Source organism: Syngnathus floridae, chromosome 5 (genome assembly GCF_059516105.1).
Source record: "Syngnathus floridae isolate MCC-2025c chromosome 5, RoL_Sflo_1.0, whole genome shotgun sequence".
Classification (NCBI taxonomy): domain Eukaryota; kingdom Metazoa; phylum Chordata; class Actinopteri; order Syngnathiformes; family Syngnathidae; genus Syngnathus; species Syngnathus floridae.
In genome coordinates this window covers 12,263,913-12,280,419 of record NC_142417.1, presented here as the reverse complement: position 1 = coordinate 12,280,419, position 16,507 = coordinate 12,263,913, and the positions used below count along the sequence as shown (strand labels likewise).

The following is a 16,507-nucleotide window of genomic DNA, read 5'->3' as shown; positions in this document are numbered from 1 at the left end:
AAAACAACGAATCACTTTAGGAAGTGATTCTTTCACTCTCGTTCACTGGAAAAATTCGATTCCTTGAACGATTCATTTACTCACGAGCCAACACTATCTCAAACTCAATTGACGTTGATTGCTGGTGATATATTCTACATGTGTCCACCTAAAAGGGGTTCAAGTATTCACAAGTACAAGATCTAATCTTCTCAATCTTCATTACCAAAAAACACTTCAGAACATCAAGTTCTTCAGAATGTGAACAAGATAGGTGACACGATTCTCCCTCTCACCCTGGTACTTTGCATACTCAGCACTTGATTTCTTAAGCTCTCTGTGCATTCAAGGTCATGTCTCTCTGTGCATGTCAGGGTGACCTTGTGCTCAACAACAACAAAAAAACCATTTGTCTGCTTTTCTTGAAATCAGCTATTCTCGTTGCGAACTTTCCTTTTTGAGGGAGGTTTTAATAAAGATTGCGACTGGGTGTCAAAATATTTTTTCCTTCATTCAACCTGTGGGGCAGGGGGCACTCAGGTCAACAATGGGGCAAAAAAGAGGGTGTACACCAATATTAAACTTAGATGTCAAGAAAGAGGCTACAAAATGTCAGCCTGCAGCCGACAAATGTTCCGTGGGCTGTAAGTTTGAGACTCCTGATTTAGACGGTACAGTACAGCAGCCCCACAGTAGACCATTATGCGGTTTTAAAAATAGTTACACAACCAGACAAAACACACCATGAGACCCATTCAGAAGTTGTGGGGGGGAATACAACCCATGTAAAGATAGGTTGTGTTGCAGAGATGCATAATCCATAATTTATACAATACAGTACTAGTGCACAGTAAAGGATTGTGGTTGACATTTTCAAATAACATGTATGGAATGAAACTAGGACAACTGATAAAAACAAAAGTCACATCATTTATATAATAAATTATATACTTTGGAGGAAATTGTATAAACAATACTGAGTCAATGCTGCATATTAAAGGCTAGAATGTGTGTACGTTGACTCTGATGCTTAAAAACGTCCTGAATATCAAGTAATGTTGAAAGGTCACTGTCATGTGTACATTGCTCCATGGAGGTCCTCCAGTCTGTGCTCCCTCTGTTTTCTTCTCTCCTACAGGACACACACACACTTAGCAAACACTTACATGTGAATGTACAGCGTTCATGCATACACACTCACCTTGTCTTTCTTGAACTCCTCGTAGTCTGCATTATCAGTTGGTAATTCAAGTCGACACAGCGGGCAGGAGTTTGTCTGGAGTTTGAAAGGGTAAAAAACAAAACAAAAATACAATAATATTGCAACAGGAGACAAGATGCTGCCTTGCTAGTGACTGAACCAAAAAAATGTGTGCTCTTAATACCTTGCCCAGCCAGGGCAGTATACATCCAGAGTGGAAAAGATGTTTGCAAGGCATTTCTCGAACCGTCTCCTGCTCTTCAAACTCCAGTAAACAAACAGGACACTTCAGGCCTTTGTCTGCAATAAGAAAGACAAGTTAACATTAGAGAGCAGCTAGGTCGGCACCTGTCATATACACCGATCGTGTTTGCATGACGTCCAGTCGCTCACTTGTAAGAGATGAGGTTGCCGTCACAAATGGGCTGATTTTAGTAAGACAAGAAACAGTGTGTAACGTGTCAGAGAATTCTTGATTTGTTGGGTATTTTGTTGAAAACATGTCACAGATCCCTGGGAACTACTTTCCTCTTTTTATACAGTCACCCTTTATCAACATACCAACAGGTACAAATACATTGTTGTTCTTGAATATGTCAGCGGAATTCAAAACTATTCGTGTTAAATTCATAGAGCTGTCACCTGCTTGTTCAGGGGAAATAACCACCACATTGAGCGTCTGCACAGCTACTTTTGCAGCAGGAGGAGGAAGACGCTGGTTCCAGTCTGATGAGTCACCCGAGTCCATCAAGTCCAAACCCTGCATGAGAGACCTTCACAGGCAAACACAAGTCAGTATAAAAGGTCAAATGGCATCATGAAGTCATGACTGCTAACGTAAGCTGGGTCATGACTAATGAAAACCGTCTGAGCAGTACTTGGATAACCTTGATTATCCAGCTCAAGGTCGATGTTTTTGTACAGCCAGACAATGACGACGCTTGTGAGGCAAAACTGCCATAGATTAGAGTGTGAAACCACTAGTGGTATGTAGGCTCCCTCTAGTGGTACCTAAAAGAATCACAGCTTAGAGGTAGTCCAATTCAGTTGTATTTAACTTTTTAGCACATTAGATTTGTATATTTTAAAAAGCAGTTTGTTTTTATAAAATTTTAAAAGTATAACATAAATGTAATACAATAAATTTCAAATGAATCAGTTTTATACAAAGTGTTCATGATCAAACTGTGCATGTTACAGTTGCATGTTACAATAATATTCAATAAAAAAAATTTACTAGTAGTTAACATATAGTGCTTCATTAGTATTACACATAGCGCGCAACTTAGCTTTACAAACGCGCATGCTAGTACTTGTACATGAACCTTAGCTGGACTTCAAGGATATGGAATGACAGCTCAAATAGTAGATTGTCACCTTGCCAGCTCAAGTAGAGCGTTCTGGCGGTACTGTTCCTCAGGGTTGGTGGGCTCACAGTCATGCTCCTCGAAGTAGGATGCCATGATGCTCTTTGGTTAAAACACAGGAAAACCAACGACAGGCGCTAAAAGGTGAAGTGAACCCGGTGATTAAAACGCGCAGAACGAAAGCATTAAAGTTCCTGTAAGAGAATTCGAATTTAATCACCGGTCAACATGTTGAACAGAGAAACAAAACTGCAGCATCTAAAATGTTCTGTTTGGTTAGATATATTTCCTTCTTGAGCTCGTCAAAATTAAAAAGTATTAAACTTTAATCATCTTTCTAGAAGACAGATTTCACTCATACGTACCTTGAAATGTCTTGTCACAAGAACCAGTTGTCATTCTTCCGGGTACAACCGACTCGATCACGTGATAATGGTTTTCTCCAATCAGCGCCATCGAGTGAAAGGCGGTACTATTCCTGTCACGTGGTATTGCTTTTCACCAATCACGGTGCACCAGTTACTCAGCTTTTTTTTTAAATTAAAAACAAAATTAGTAAACTACATTACAAAAGTCATCATTAAAATGTAGTATACAATTTTAAAAGAAACGGAAAAAATGTCAAATTTGAAAATGTAAAACACTAGAGGAGATTCATAAAAAAAGTGTTGCATATTGATATTTTTCTCTGTGAGAAATCATAATGGCGTTATCAGTGGCTTCATATAAATGAATATCAAACATGGGCTACAATGATATTAATAAAGGTATTTTGTTATTTCAGATGTTTGTATCAAACTGGTAGCCCTTTGCATTAATCAGTTCCTAAGAAGTACATAGTAGCTTTCACTGTCACACAAAAGGGTTGGTAACTAACTGCAGTAGATGCAGCTCACAGGACTAATCTTACTTTTTCCAATTTGCGTTCAATAAAATGTCACAAGGTGTCAAAGCCAACTGTCTTAATACAATCACTCATATTGGACAAAAGACATGCCACGACTGCAGATACAAGTTTAATGGTTTGATAATACAATGCCATATAGTGCCCTTGTCGTCCAACGATTCTGACATAGGAACACAGTAGTCCAGCATCACAGTCCAACCAATGATCACCATCTTTGTAAGGAGTAGCTATCAAAAACAGTCTTGGGAAGCATCCCAGTGCCTCGCCTAAAATTGCAGATTTACAAAATTAATTGTACGGTAATAGGGTGGAGACGCTGGAAATTACTATAAACTGTAATATCTGTGAAAATTTGAGGAAATGAATGGTGAAACTGTTTGTTTTCATCAGTGAAAACAAGGAATGATTTGGCAGTGAAACATTTCGCTTTGGCTTTCTACTAACTCAAGACAACTGCAATTACTGTGGAACAATTAGAATTGTGATCAAGTCTAGAAAGACGTTACTCTAAAAATATCCTTCTCATGTACTGTACATCAAATAAATGTTTTCTAACATACTGGTATAAACAAATCAAGTCTAAAATGTGTGGCTGATTGAGTAAATCCACAGAGTGAAAAGAAAACATCTTCACACACACGCCACAATACAACCAATTGCTCACTCAAGCAAGTTCCAGTTGATGTTTCACTTACATTAATGCGTCAACTTTGACACAATAAAAGACTAAAACAAAACATCATAAGCTGGTTGAAAATCAGTTAATCGCACAATAGCAGGTCACCTGCTCCCTGCTCTAATTGTCTGATTTTAACTAAAAAATAAATCCTAAAAAGGACATACTCAACCAGTGAGAATGTTAAAAATGCACATTTTATGATTTCTTCAGTCCTCGGTCTTTCATCGCCACCTGACAAGTAAAGGAACTAGCAAATGTAATGGAAAGAAAAGAAAATATTAGGGAAAGTTGAAGTCATAAGTTAAAACATGCAAACGTTATTTCACCCTTCATTTCCATTGTTATGAAATATTGGGCACAGTTTATAGACTTAATCCCAAGCAGGATGAATAATGTTTAGCCTATGCATACACACATTTGAAAAGGGTCACAACCTTACGTTGATTGACATCAGTCTGGACTAGTGCCTTCGATGCTACGGACACTTTTCTGCGCAGTACCACAAGTAGCTGCTTCGCTCCTTAACTAAAGAGCTTCACAAAGCAGCCGTGGCAGTAGGGTTTGTCATTCTGCTCTTTAAATGTGCCTTTGTTGAGTTGCTTGAGGCAGAAGGCGCAGACAAAGTGTTCCGGGTGGAACTTCTTGGACATAGCTGTGATACAGCGACCTGTGATGGGCTTCTGGCAGCCGGAGCACAGAGAACCGCGGCGCTCGTGGTAGTGGACTTCACAGTAGGGCTGGCCGTCGTGCTCAAAGAAACTTCCATTGACAAATGGCGTGAAACACTCCTGAAGAGAAAGAATTGACAGGAGATGAAGATGTATATTCTAACGGCGGATCCTACCGGTCCGCAAAGCGCCTTCTGATACACACCCTGCAAACAAAACACTCCGGGTGCCAAAGCGAATTGAGTGCCGAGATGTAGTTCTCCACGATGGCTCTCGCGCAGCCACCACATTTTGGAGCAAACATGTCAAAGTAATCCTTCCTGCAGTAAGCCTTGCCATCCTTTTCATGGAAGCCTTGTAAGAAGAAGGAGATCAAAGATCAGAAAATTCAATTCAGGTTTTGCTGACGTAAAATTTCATCAAGAACCCGCTCTACCGTCTGGGTCGAAGAAGCATCCACACTGAGCGCAGAAGAAGTGTTCGGGGTGCCATGTTCGATCCAGCGCAGTTACAACTTGCTGTAAACGTGACAAAAACAGATTGAGTTCTACTTGCAGGAAAGGTAGAGGCAGAAAAGCGAGGACGCACATTTAGTATGGGCCCATTGCAATAGTGGCATCGAGGAGAAAACAGGTTATGGTAGTCTCTCTCACAGTAGGGCTGTCCTTCGCGCTCAAAAAAGTTTCTGGAGCCAATCTCCTCTTGACAGTGCGTGCACACAAAGTGTTCAGGATGCCATGTGCGCCCCATGGCAGTCACCAACTAAACAAACACAAATGGCATACGCAAGTAAGTCACGGTGAGATCATTTTTGCCCTCAGCAAATAATATCTGAGCGTCTCACCTGCCCCACAATTGGCTTGAAGCAAGCACCACAAACTCCTTTGGCCACTGTCTGCACACCCAGTTTGTTAAGGTCCGACTGCAGGCTCCCAAGCATGTTGTCCAGCTTGTTGACCTGTGTCTGCTGAGCGCCAGAAGAAACCCCTTTCCCTTGAGCCATCTGGGGAGGTTGGAATATGGAAAGGATTGAGTTGAAAATACACCTGATAGCTAATGGCAAGCATTTACTGTACTGTAAAAGGTGCAACAGGAAGAAAGGGAAAAAGAGATGGAGGGTTCAAGCCTGTACCGAGGAGAAGAGTGGGTCATAGTCAGTTTGGCAGCCGACAGATACCAGGACTTTGGGTTCAACTGGTGGTGAAGGGTGGGTTGGACTTTTATGAATAGACATGGGGGGCTCTAGTTTGTGGACTGGTGGTTCCTGAGCGGGCGGTGACAGTGGTGCTTGTGAAGCTGTCATTATGTGCTGAGGTGGAGCTGTGTCTTGCGCTTGGCTGTGGGGAGGGGGCGAGGGAGGTGGAGGGGGTGGAGGTAAAGGAGCTGGATGTTGCTGCACTGGGAGCATGAGTTTAGGGTCTTCTATGATAGGAGGAGGACGAGGAGCAGGAGGTGACTGAGGCGGGAGGACCCGTCTCACGGGAGCAGGCGACCCGGGGGAAATTACAATCTAAAGTGGAAGAGAAACAAAAAGGGAAGCACACAAAGAGAAACTGTGGGCACCGAACGTGAATCAACTGTGTCTGTTGAAAAGCCCGCAGCCGACCTTGTCCACCTCGCCGACCGCTCCGTCAGGGCGGAAGCGTTGAGGCTTGGACGTGACAACGAACCCGTCCATCATCCACTCGTCTGGCTGTTTACGTCGACGCTCAGAGCGGGCGATACCAAACTTGCCCTGAAGCTCCTCTATGAGGCGGTCCTGGGAAGAGTTCTTGTTGACAATGACGGGGCCCATTTTCCTGCGCAGGAGACCGTCTCGATACATCGGGTGCACATTGGGGGTCTCTTTAGTGCGCCTTATCACAGATTTGATCTAGACAGGAATGTTGAGCATCTCATCATCAATCCACAGATACCACAGCTCGGTGATGAACAGCAAGAGCACATCGACCAGGTGAGTCAATTGCATGATGACATTTCCGAGCAGGAATGCAGCGTTTGGGGGGGAGGGGCTTAAGAATCATACTCCATGCTGTGGCAAAACCTTACATTCCTTGCATACCCTCTGCTAAGCCAAATAACTTCAAGTGAAGCTTTCTCTGTAACACACAGTGAGTAGAACAGCAAAGCAATCCATGTTAAGAGCCTAAAGGGCTTTTCCTTTGCTGTTTAGCAGTAGGCACGAGCTGGTAGCGATGCATCACTCCCAAAAGCAAACAATGTCACACGTGAGAAACACAAGGACATCCTGCATCGAGCAAGCGAGATGCCTACATGTCCCGAGGCAGACACTCTGTCCATATTGGGTGGCTGCAACAAAGGCAGGTCCAAGGCAGCGTCTGGCGTCCCAGGACACGTGGACGGCGTCATGGAATCATCCATCCAGCTAGCTTCCGTCAGTGGAGTCACGCTGCCATCTGTGTACAGCCTCTCGGTGTACGGCGTCATGGTGCCATCTAGTCCGTCGTGTAAGGACACGGACAGCTCCTCATCAGCCCAGTCCAGATCTCCGTTGGTGTCGGTACCTCCGTCCACTGATTCATCTGTGATGGTGTTAGCGGTGCAGGTGAACATGTCGGGCTGCACACTGTTTCTATCCATGAGCAGGATGAGTTCCTCCGGCACCTCGGGGACTCCTCTGCTAAGATAGCGCGCCTCCGTGTGCAGCTGCAGATCCTTCACTTCGGCCACTGAGTGACTTTGTGCAAAACTCATCTCTAGCAGTTTGTCGAGCGCTTCATTCAGGGAGGGGTCTTCAACAGGCAGCTGATGCAGTGCGCTCTTGGCTGCAGGTGTCCACAGATGTCCACTGGAAATTGAAGAACTCGTGATGGTCGTATATGAGGAAATGTTGGTCGGAGGCACCGAGGAGGAGGGTGTGAAGGAGTTATTGGTGAGGGGCGGTGACACAGAGGAAGTACAAAGGATAAGTGAAGGAGTCTTGGGTATAGAGATAGGAGGGGTGAGGGAGTGAAGGGGTGAGGCTGCAGCTGCTAGGGGTGAAATGTGCTCCACAGATGGACTAGGTGATTTGGAAGTCTTGTGGTCCAAGACTGTGTTTACTGAAGTCGTCGAGGGAGTAGTGGATGGGCTCGAACTGTTTCTCTGCTGGTTGTTTCTGCCGGAAACGGTGAGGACAAGCAGCGAATTGTTTGGCGATGGTGGGACTGCAGAAAGCACATCTGCGACAGAGTCGAGATCACTGGCTGCAGAAAGGGATGATATTGGACTGTGACAAGGGAGACGTTTCAAAGAGGCTCGGTCTACCCCGTCCTCATCTATGTGCAGTTCTAGACCGGCAGGCAAAGAGAACATAGGAGAAGCACAGGCAGATGAGTGGGACAGACTGAGGAAAGGTGAAGCCACTGGGGTGACGAAGGTAGAGACTGGAGGATGAGGAGGGGTGGAAGAAGAGCTGGGCTAGAAACACAGAAATGAGAGTAAGCCAGAAGGCAGGAACAGAGAAACCATCCTCAATATGGTTTTGGGATTTCTTTCTTTTTCTTTTTTTTTTTTTTAGACTGCACCTTGAAGTCAGACAAAGAGGCCATCAGCTCATCTAACTCTCTTGTGGCACATGAAGCTGAAATCCGTGCCTGCTGTTGCGAGGGGCTGTCCATATCACTGTGGCGAGGGGAGGGGCTGGAAAATAAAATACATAGTGTTTACCTTGGAACATCAAACTGCTGGTGAAACACAAAATAACTATTGTCCTAAATAGTTTCTTGCGAGCAGAAAAAAAAAAAAAATTATTGTTAAACTCATGCTAACCTGGTTGAAGGCACTGAGCCCTCCAGCTCATCCAAAAGACTCTCCACTGTGGGCCGGCCCTCATCCTGCCTTGTTCCATTTTTCTTGGGCTCCTCCTGAGGCGGAGGGCTAACTCGTATGTCAGGGGCATTGCCATTCTCATAGTGGGTGATGCTGGTGGATGGTAGGGGTGGGGGTCTCTCTTCTGTCAAAACATAAACATTACTCATTACGTTCTATGCTAACGGGCCTGATGAAGATGAAACCCTTGAATTCACCTGTAGTGGGGAATGAAGGGGAGCTCTGCTGAACCGCATTAAGCTCCAGAAGTAGTCTGTCAAGCTCAGACAAGTTGCTGCCCAGAGCAGAAGTCATGGCTGATGTTGATGAGTCTGATGATTTTTGTTTGTTTGGAAAGCTGAGGAAGAGAAACGAGTGTTAACTGAAGCAATAAAGAGCAACTGATGCAGTGTAGATGGCAAACCTGTAGACGTGGTCTTCTTCAATATGAGACGGAGAGCCACTACTGTCCCTCGACCATGAGCTCTTCTGGGCTGAACCTAAAGACTGCGGCCATTTTAAGGACAGTTATATGCACAGACACAAAGGCGAATTGATTGAGAGTTCAATTATTTTATCCATCTTAGATTTTCAGATTTTTTATATCTTGTACCTGCTGAGAAGAGTGGTGGGAGTGGTCTTGCAGGGAACCATTCAGAGCTTCAACTGTGGGCGGAGGAGGGACTGGAGGAGGAACTGATTGATCCTGGTAATAATTCCCACTCGGGATAGAGTAGGGCGTCTCATCTGGTAAAAACACTGGTCTCTTTGAAATGTGGGACGTGGTTGATTCCAGGTCAGCCAGTAAAGCGTCTGCAAGACAACGTTTACCAGACCATTTTATGACCTTTCCCAAACAAAGACATGATTCATGGTGTTTTTTGCACGATCACTTATGTGTGTACTGGTAAATATTGCAACTCGTCCCCAGTGCAATTCACTTCCTAACATCGCCATCATGACTAAACATTCTGACCTTTCAAAAACATCCTCAACATTCTTTGCCGTCCACTATAAATACAACCCTACTGTCAATGAGTTGCTTACGTCATTCACCACCATTGACGGCAACAGACGTCAAAGTTCCATTTTTACTGGGCTGGCAGCGAATGAGTTACCTGTCCTCCAGATAGCCTCCACTTTGGAGAGACATAGATCCGAAACCATGTGATTGTTCTGAACAACAAAGCTGAGGTGTTTCTGAACCTTGTCCAGGGATTATGTCCTGCTGCTTAGTGGCCAATAGAATGCTAGTATAAAATAGACTCTTACATCACACAATGTATCCATCCTCTGCCAGCTGCATACTTCGACACTTAAGACACTTGGAACACTTTTGAATCACAAGCAATGGAAGAGATAAAGAGAAAAAAACAACAACGAATGGATTACAATATACATACAAATAATATCGATTGGAACCTGAAAATCCACTTGTGATTTTTTTTCTATGGATACACAACATGAAAATAAAACATTCTTCAGGAGAGAGAAACTATCCCTATTTAGAATGTTGTCTCAGTCATTCCACATCTCCCAGTTTGTCCCACTGAGTTCCTACGATACAACGTCATATCAAGCCATCTCTCAGCACACTTTCACAAAAACTAAGTTGAGGTTAAATATTTCATGTCAGGCTCAAACCTACTTCATATTACTGAGGTACAATGACAGACACGCTACAGATGTCAATGCCAATAGAACATTTAAAAACACTGACAAATGCTTCAAATTTTAACTTTTAAAATAGGCACCATAAAAAGATCAGAATCTGTACTCACATTCTTGCTGCACCTGTTGTATGTGCCCATTCACAGCAATGTGTTCTTGTGAAGTAGACAAAGATAGTGAGGGGAACAAGAGCAATGATACACTTCTGCAGGGTTGAGGGAGGGGTCTGCTCACCAAACTTGCCTGACAGTATCCCCCCAGTGAAAGTAATGAGATTTGTTTTAATCTTCTCGTCCAAGATACTAAATGATTTTGGCAAATGTAAACTGTAAAGTATTTTAAATGGCAATCATTTACTAGATCCAAATCCCAGAAAAGTCATGGACACACATGTTGTGACCAATACTGTATATGCATCCTGGCATCCTGCCCAGAGGATACGTGTTGAATTTGTCTGGTTTACCATAAACCACATGGGACTCCTGCCTATTTAAAGCGCTAAGCCCAGCGAGTAGCTCATGTCTGTGCAAATGAGCTGAAATATCACGGCCCTCTCAAAATAATCTGCACCTGGCGCTGACATGCTGAACAAGGACCCGCTGATGATGACTGTCACTTAAAAGACAAAGCCTCCAGTAAGGAAAAATACCAATCTTGGCTTGTACAGTGTGATTTATACAAACTGTAAACACTTGCATCGTAGAAAAAAAAAATTGACTCAGTGTCAACAAATATTTTGAGTAAGCTGTTCCTAGAAAGGTTTCTCACACTGGCAAAGAAACGCCACTGCCTGAGGCTTTTGAAAATACTGTGCCACTTTCTGAAACCACATTTTGGACTATGTGGACTCAGCAGTTTCCATTCGCATGAGAAGGATAACCATCCAAGAAACAAGGGAGAAAGTAAATACAGTTCTGCATGATTACATACAAAAGATCGCAATTGCATTACGATTGTTTTTGTTTTATGTGTTGTCAAGTCATTTGTATACGTGTTCAGTTAAACACTTAACTCTTGGGTAAAACTATTTCCTCTTTTAATGGGAAAGATTTCCCCTGTAGAGGGCAATCTCGAGTGTTGCCTCTGAATGACAGTGTGTGTTTGTCTATGTCCCCAAGTGTGGTTCACAAAGCGATAGAAGCATTTAGATTGAAAACATGCCCTGTAAGCCAAGCAACAGACTAATCTTTTCCATTCCAAACAGGGACTTGAAGCCAGAGGACAAAGTCCAATTCTGCTTCGACAGTATACTGACTCAATCGTTCATTGTGCAGTCTCTGGAGAAAACATGTCATCTAGAGGTTTATGACTGACTTGAATGCAGCAGTCAAACATCTATTACAGCGACTCAGAGCCCAGTCAAATGCGACATCTGTGTCCGATTGGGCTAAGCAATTGTCAGTGTGTGGATACAGTACACATTCTTGTGGCAGTGGGGCTTGTCCACTCTTGTCCCTGTACCACCACACGAGTTTCCGCCGCCCTACGGTCTTGCTTTTATCAGATGGATGTGAACGTTGATGCAGCATTCCGCACATTCCTTTTGTCCGATGTGCTGAAAGAAAGCAATCGGGCTCAGAAGGAGATGTATAATTAGCCCTATCCTTTCATTTCATACCCACACCTGTCTTGACAGGGAAACTATAAGAGGCAAATGTAAACGGATGCAGAGTCATTCATGCCGAAAATGTCAAATTACAGGATGCGCCCCGTTATCTCGTGCATACTTTGAATTCCAGAATAATGATGATGTTGTCAATACTACAACAGCGTATTTACCGCAGAGCGCACCAAAGAGTAGAGTGTAAGCAGAGCTGTTTAATCCTTTCTATTAACACGTGGGCCATGGGGATGGGTCACCAGGGTGCACAGCTCACCTGTTTATGGACCCGCGATGAAACCCTAGACCAGCAGACTTAGATGATATTTATATAAAACAAGACTGGCAGCAAATGTTAACATGCCAGGAAGGGGGGGGGGCTAGTGGAGTCCAGCCTGCCGGTTAATTAATAGATAGACAAGCACAGCACATGTGCCAATACACTAAATCGCATATAAAATGAGTAACTAAATATTCTCATTGAGTTGAATACTTAATGGCAGAAAATGAAAGCCCTACCCCTGCAGTTGAATAACAAATGGGGGCGTAGTCTCGAGACTGATGTAATTGACAGAGTCCACATTCATCCTCAAGCATATGTCAGGAATGCATATCTGTCGATTGTGTAGGATGTGGCAGGCCCTCAAAGAAAGACCACTTTGTTGCATGTGCTAAAAACACAGAACACCCTATTAACACGTCGTCGTGATCTAGCGGCAAATGCAAAATTGTTTTTGCTTTTAGCTGGCTTTTGCAAGAAATACACAAACATCATGTAACTTCTGTCGGGTATCAGAGCACAAGGCACAACAGAAAATGAAGGTGACGACATCATTGGCAGCATTTTCAATATGAACAATTTCCAAACATAAATTGTACAATTTAACAGTGTAGATCAGTTTCATTATATTTTTTTTAATGGTTGTGTTGTACTACAATTAAAACAAAAAGCCAGGTTTTAGTTTAATGTTCTGCACATTATTTAAATCTATTAATACTTTTGTCTGGTTCAAGTTACTCCAGTGACGATTGTGCGGTTTTGTTCATTTTGCGAAAGGGTGCCAAAAATGTGCGTATATTGCTGACACAACTATCACCATCTGACGACACAAGCCTTGCAAAAACATTTGAAATATAGACTATGCAACGTGCACACATTTGTTACATGCTTTTTGCAATTACTACTTTACAAGCATTCCCCAGTGTTTTTTTTTTCTTGCTTTTGCTCACATGGAACATATTGCTGTCATTAGCTGGCCCTGGACTGGCTGCTGAAAAAGCTGTCTTTGAATTTTAAGACTATTCTCAGTGTACATTGCACAATGAAATTTTGTTCACAATTCCTAAACCCATTAACGCACAAACAATGACGGGACAAAGAGAGAATATTTAAAAGCAAGCACAACAATAAAACATGGCCACAGTATAAAATAAATTTCTGTTTAAAAACAATAAATAGACGGACAGACAGACAGACAGTCGGTACAGCAAGGTAAGTCTAGCAGTACAGTGTAAAGATGCAAAGGGAAGCCAGTTTTTTATAGGCTTTAGCTGATATGATTTAAGACCCCCTCGTTCCATTTTTTCCATCACAAAACAGTCACGCCTCCCTGCTCCCAAATACCTGAGTTCTTATCATGCTCCTGCAGATACTTTCCAATGAAACCACTGAGTGACGCATTGCTCTGATTTTAAAAAAAAAGTAAAGAACCTGAAAAATCAATGTGACCCGCTAGTGCAAAAGAGATTACCTGGGTGGAATCTAAGAAATTGACATTCCACCTTTACATATGTCACATTCACTTATTTGCATACTTAATCTGCTGAAATGTAAAGTACAGTGAGAGGCAGTCACCAGCGATCCAATTCTTAAAGAGTATATTGACAGAAAATAAAAAACAACAATTCCGTCAGTACTTAGTACGTCGTTCCACACGCTTTCCCCCTGGAACACTATAGTACCTCAAAAAACAACTTTATGTGCAAAGTAAAAATCATCAATGGACCAGGGGTACAACTAAGAAGATGCGAGAGGGAGCAAAGAAGACCAAAGACGGGAAAATAGAAAGAATTGTGGACCCCAGTGTCAACTCCCAGCGGCGTTTCTAACAGTGGCCTTCAGCGCTGACTCTGCTCATTGTTTTTCTCCTGTTTCCTCAGGATGTGGGGCAGGGTCTGTTGCCTAAGCGATGAGGTCAGCCATGCTGCTCGCTCTTCCCCAGATCCAGAACAGGATGGGTGGGGAGTTCGGGAACGAAAGTGATTTACAGCCATGAGCTTCCGTCTTGTCCAGCCGAGCCCGGCGATTTTTACCGGGGTGCAGCCACGATAGGGTGATGATAGCTCGTCGGGTTACACTAACTGTGCTACCCAATAACTGGGACGCAGAAGCCGCGAAATGACTGTGAGTATGCTGTTGGAACACACAACATTTAAGAGCATGTCGGCTCAACCGCAAGCCGTCTTTCAACGAGACCTTGTCTGAAACATGATCAGCTGATACGCTGGTGTATTGCTGCAGGGTTTTTTGGAATCAAAATAAACTTGTCACAATGCTTAGGTTCATGTATCTGTCATTTCATAATACCGCTAAGTTGCAATAACTAAGATAGATGGTCATAATAGTCATGACTTTTCTTCTTGACTCTTTTCTTCTCTCATAACAAATGTTATATTTTATAGATCAAAAGACTTCGGGTAACTATCACAAGACCATTGCTACTGCTGACATTTGGACAGTGAGTGTGGAATCAACTCTTACTCGCCGCCCATGTCACAACTGCCTCGTGATTTACTGGCATCCTATAACTGGTATAAACGGACGCATCCCAGGGGCTAACTCGGAACCCACTGAACTTCAAAGTGCTAGCTCTCAGAGGGAATTCCCTTTCCTATGGAGGTGGAACGATCATGTTTCCAAACAGAACATCTAGAAGTTGTTGACAAGTGTGGTTTAAAGGATGTGAAGTAAATACTTGACACTGTTCAGCTTTACATATCCATGATGGCCCAGTGAAAAAATTGATGGGTGATAACAATCGCATTTACCGTACCTTACAGAAAATAACTAAATATATTTGAAACAATTCCAAAGCATCAGGGGCTCACGTTTGACAAGGCGACAGCTCTCCCATTTGGGGCAACATGTATGAAGTCAAGAGTAGAAATAGGTCATGACCCACAGAGTATTTGACCTTGGAGCCTGCATCAGAGTGATGAATTCTTCTGCAGCCCGCCCCCTCTGCACCGCCTTCAAACTTGGGCTACTTCAGCAAGACTGCAGGCTCCTTTTGACCAACAATCAGCCTTCACTCGCCTTCTGGAGGTGTTCACGCCACAAAACAAATAAATAAAATAAATAATTAAGTCAGGCCAACACCCCAACACCTGCTTTTCTGCAAAGTAAAATCCATAGTGTGGACAAATCTAGAAGACAATGCCACTTGGAACTGTTTCCTTGGCACCAATACTATATCACTGGATGTCACCATAGCAATACTGCTATTGCCCTGAGCACAAAAACAGCAAACAGTTGAGTTTTTAACTACAATGGAGGTAAAACAAAACAAAAAATCCACAAGTTTGCAAACTATGTGAGGGCACTGTGCATCCTTATATACACTGTAAGTTGGGTTTAGTATTAGTCACAGGCTTATTTCATGTGTATCACTGCTAAATAAACCTGCATTCAAGGCCAAAATTTCCCATGAAGGCATTGTGGTTTTTGCTTATTATGACTGGAGCAGCAGCAATGACAACATCAATTTGCAAGCTGTTCCTATAATGCTGTACAGAATCACACTCCAATACAGCAAACTGTAATGTCGATGCTGTGCGAGCATTACTTATTTATTAACGTTTTATGTCGCTTTACAGAGGCTCATCATTTCAGTCTCACGGAGTGAATGTTGAATTCCACCATTTAATCACAACTCATCTTTTGCCTGTCTTTTCTTCTTGTGAATACAGACAAGGGGAGGCCTGTTGGCGTGCCCACCTCTCCACGTACAATCCGCAACTTGTTGAGGCAAAAGTTGACGGGTTATCATCAAAAGATCAGTCAACAAGATCCGCAGTACGGAGTAAATTCGGTGGATAAAACACATGCTACGAGTTATTGAAATGGAAATCTGCTGACGTCCCAAGGGAGGGACTTTTAAAATGTAAATGCTAGCGCTAAGATAACACTAATATAATTGCTGCAAAAACACCAAACGGCGAAAATATGAAAAATGTCAAATGGGGTAAAATTTCAGTATAAGTTTGCATCAACATTGGAATGCGGCTCACAGTGAATGGAGAAACTTTTCCTTGTCACGTTGACTCCTCCGCCCTGCATTCGCCGCTACTTTGGTTTCTCAATCCCGAACACGACCCTTTCCAATGCAGCATAAGGTTAAAACTCACCCAGGTCGTCCATGCCGAGTGTCTGCTTCGACCCGTGTGACTCAATGCTCCACAGTTCCTTCAAACACTTTGAGCCAAGTGTGAGCTTTCCTCTGCAAACTTCACTTCTGATTCTTCCTCCTGGAAGTTGGTCAGGGTCGTTCACGTGAACGCGCCAACTGTGTGCGCGCACGATACGTGTACTTCGATGGAGCCAGAGCGCGCCTGGCACTCAACAC

The 16,507-nt window shown here is 43.2% G+C and overlaps 2 protein-coding genes across 3 annotated transcripts; both read right to left on the bottom strand.

Moving 5' to 3' along the window:
- Positions 1–889: 889 nt before the first annotated feature.
- On the bottom strand, positions 890–3,018 carry rnf181 (ring finger protein 181). 2 transcript variants are annotated; one of them, XM_088377268.1, is made up of 6 exons: positions 2,913–3,018; positions 2,558–2,684; positions 1,823–1,953; positions 1,365–1,480; positions 1,181–1,255; positions 890–1,111 (listed from the first exon to the last, which is right to left on the bottom strand). In XM_088377268.1, exons 2-6 carry the CDS (start codon positions 2,641–2,643, stop codon positions 1,052–1,054), a joined length of 468 nt encoding a protein of 155 aa, XP_088233394.1. In that variant the 5' UTR covers positions 2,644–2,684; positions 2,913–3,018; the 3' UTR covers positions 890–1,051. The 2 variants fall into 2 exon arrangements, with proteins under 2 accessions (XP_088233394.1, XP_088233395.1); XM_088377269.1 differs by lacking the exon at positions 2,913–3,018 and adding an exon at positions 2,768–2,908.
- Positions 3,019–3,550: 532 nt separating this feature from the next.
- Positions 3,551–16,458, bottom strand: LOC148398224 (uncharacterized). Its single transcript, XM_088376739.1, has 14 exons — positions 16,290–16,458; positions 9,225–9,424; positions 9,036–9,118; positions 8,830–8,969; positions 8,573–8,756; positions 8,329–8,443; positions 7,076–8,221; positions 6,408–6,674; positions 5,928–6,311; positions 5,646–5,804; positions 5,390–5,563; positions 5,238–5,319; positions 5,007–5,155; positions 3,551–4,921 (listed from the first exon to the last, which is right to left on the bottom strand). The coding sequence occupies exons 1-14, from the start codon at positions 16,300–16,302 to the stop codon at positions 4,655–4,657; spliced, it is 3,363 nt and encodes a 1,120-aa protein (XP_088232865.1). The 5' UTR covers positions 16,303–16,458; the 3' UTR covers positions 3,551–4,654.
- Between the last annotated feature and the right edge of the window lie 49 nt (positions 16,459–16,507).

What these genes read in the sequence shown, in the direction of transcription:
- rnf181 (XM_088377268.1), bottom strand. Translation starts at nt 2,643, where the DNA reads ATGGCATCCTACTTCGAGGAGCATGACTGTGAGCCCACCAACCCTGAG. An exon ending in TATTTCCCCTGAACAAGCAG is followed by an intron (nt 1,481 to 1,822) that starts GTGACAGCTCTA and finishes TTCTTATTGCAG; the next exon opens with ACAAAGGCCTGAAGTGTCCT. An exon ending in AGGAGTTCAAGAAAGACAAG is followed by an intron (nt 1,112 to 1,180) that starts GTGAGTGTGTAT and finishes TGTGTCCTGTAG; the next exon opens with GAGAGAAGAAAACAGAGGGA.
- LOC148398224 (XM_088376739.1), bottom strand. An exon ending in CACTCTTCTCCTCGGTACAG is followed by an intron (nt 5,805 to 5,927) that starts GCTTGAACCCTC and finishes CAACCTCCCCAG; the next exon opens with ATGGCTCAAGGGAAAGGGGT. An exon ending in GCAATGGGCCCATACTAAAT is followed by an intron (nt 5,320 to 5,389) that starts GTGCGTCCTCGC and finishes TCACGTTTACAG; the next exon opens with CAAGTTGTAACTGCGCTGGA.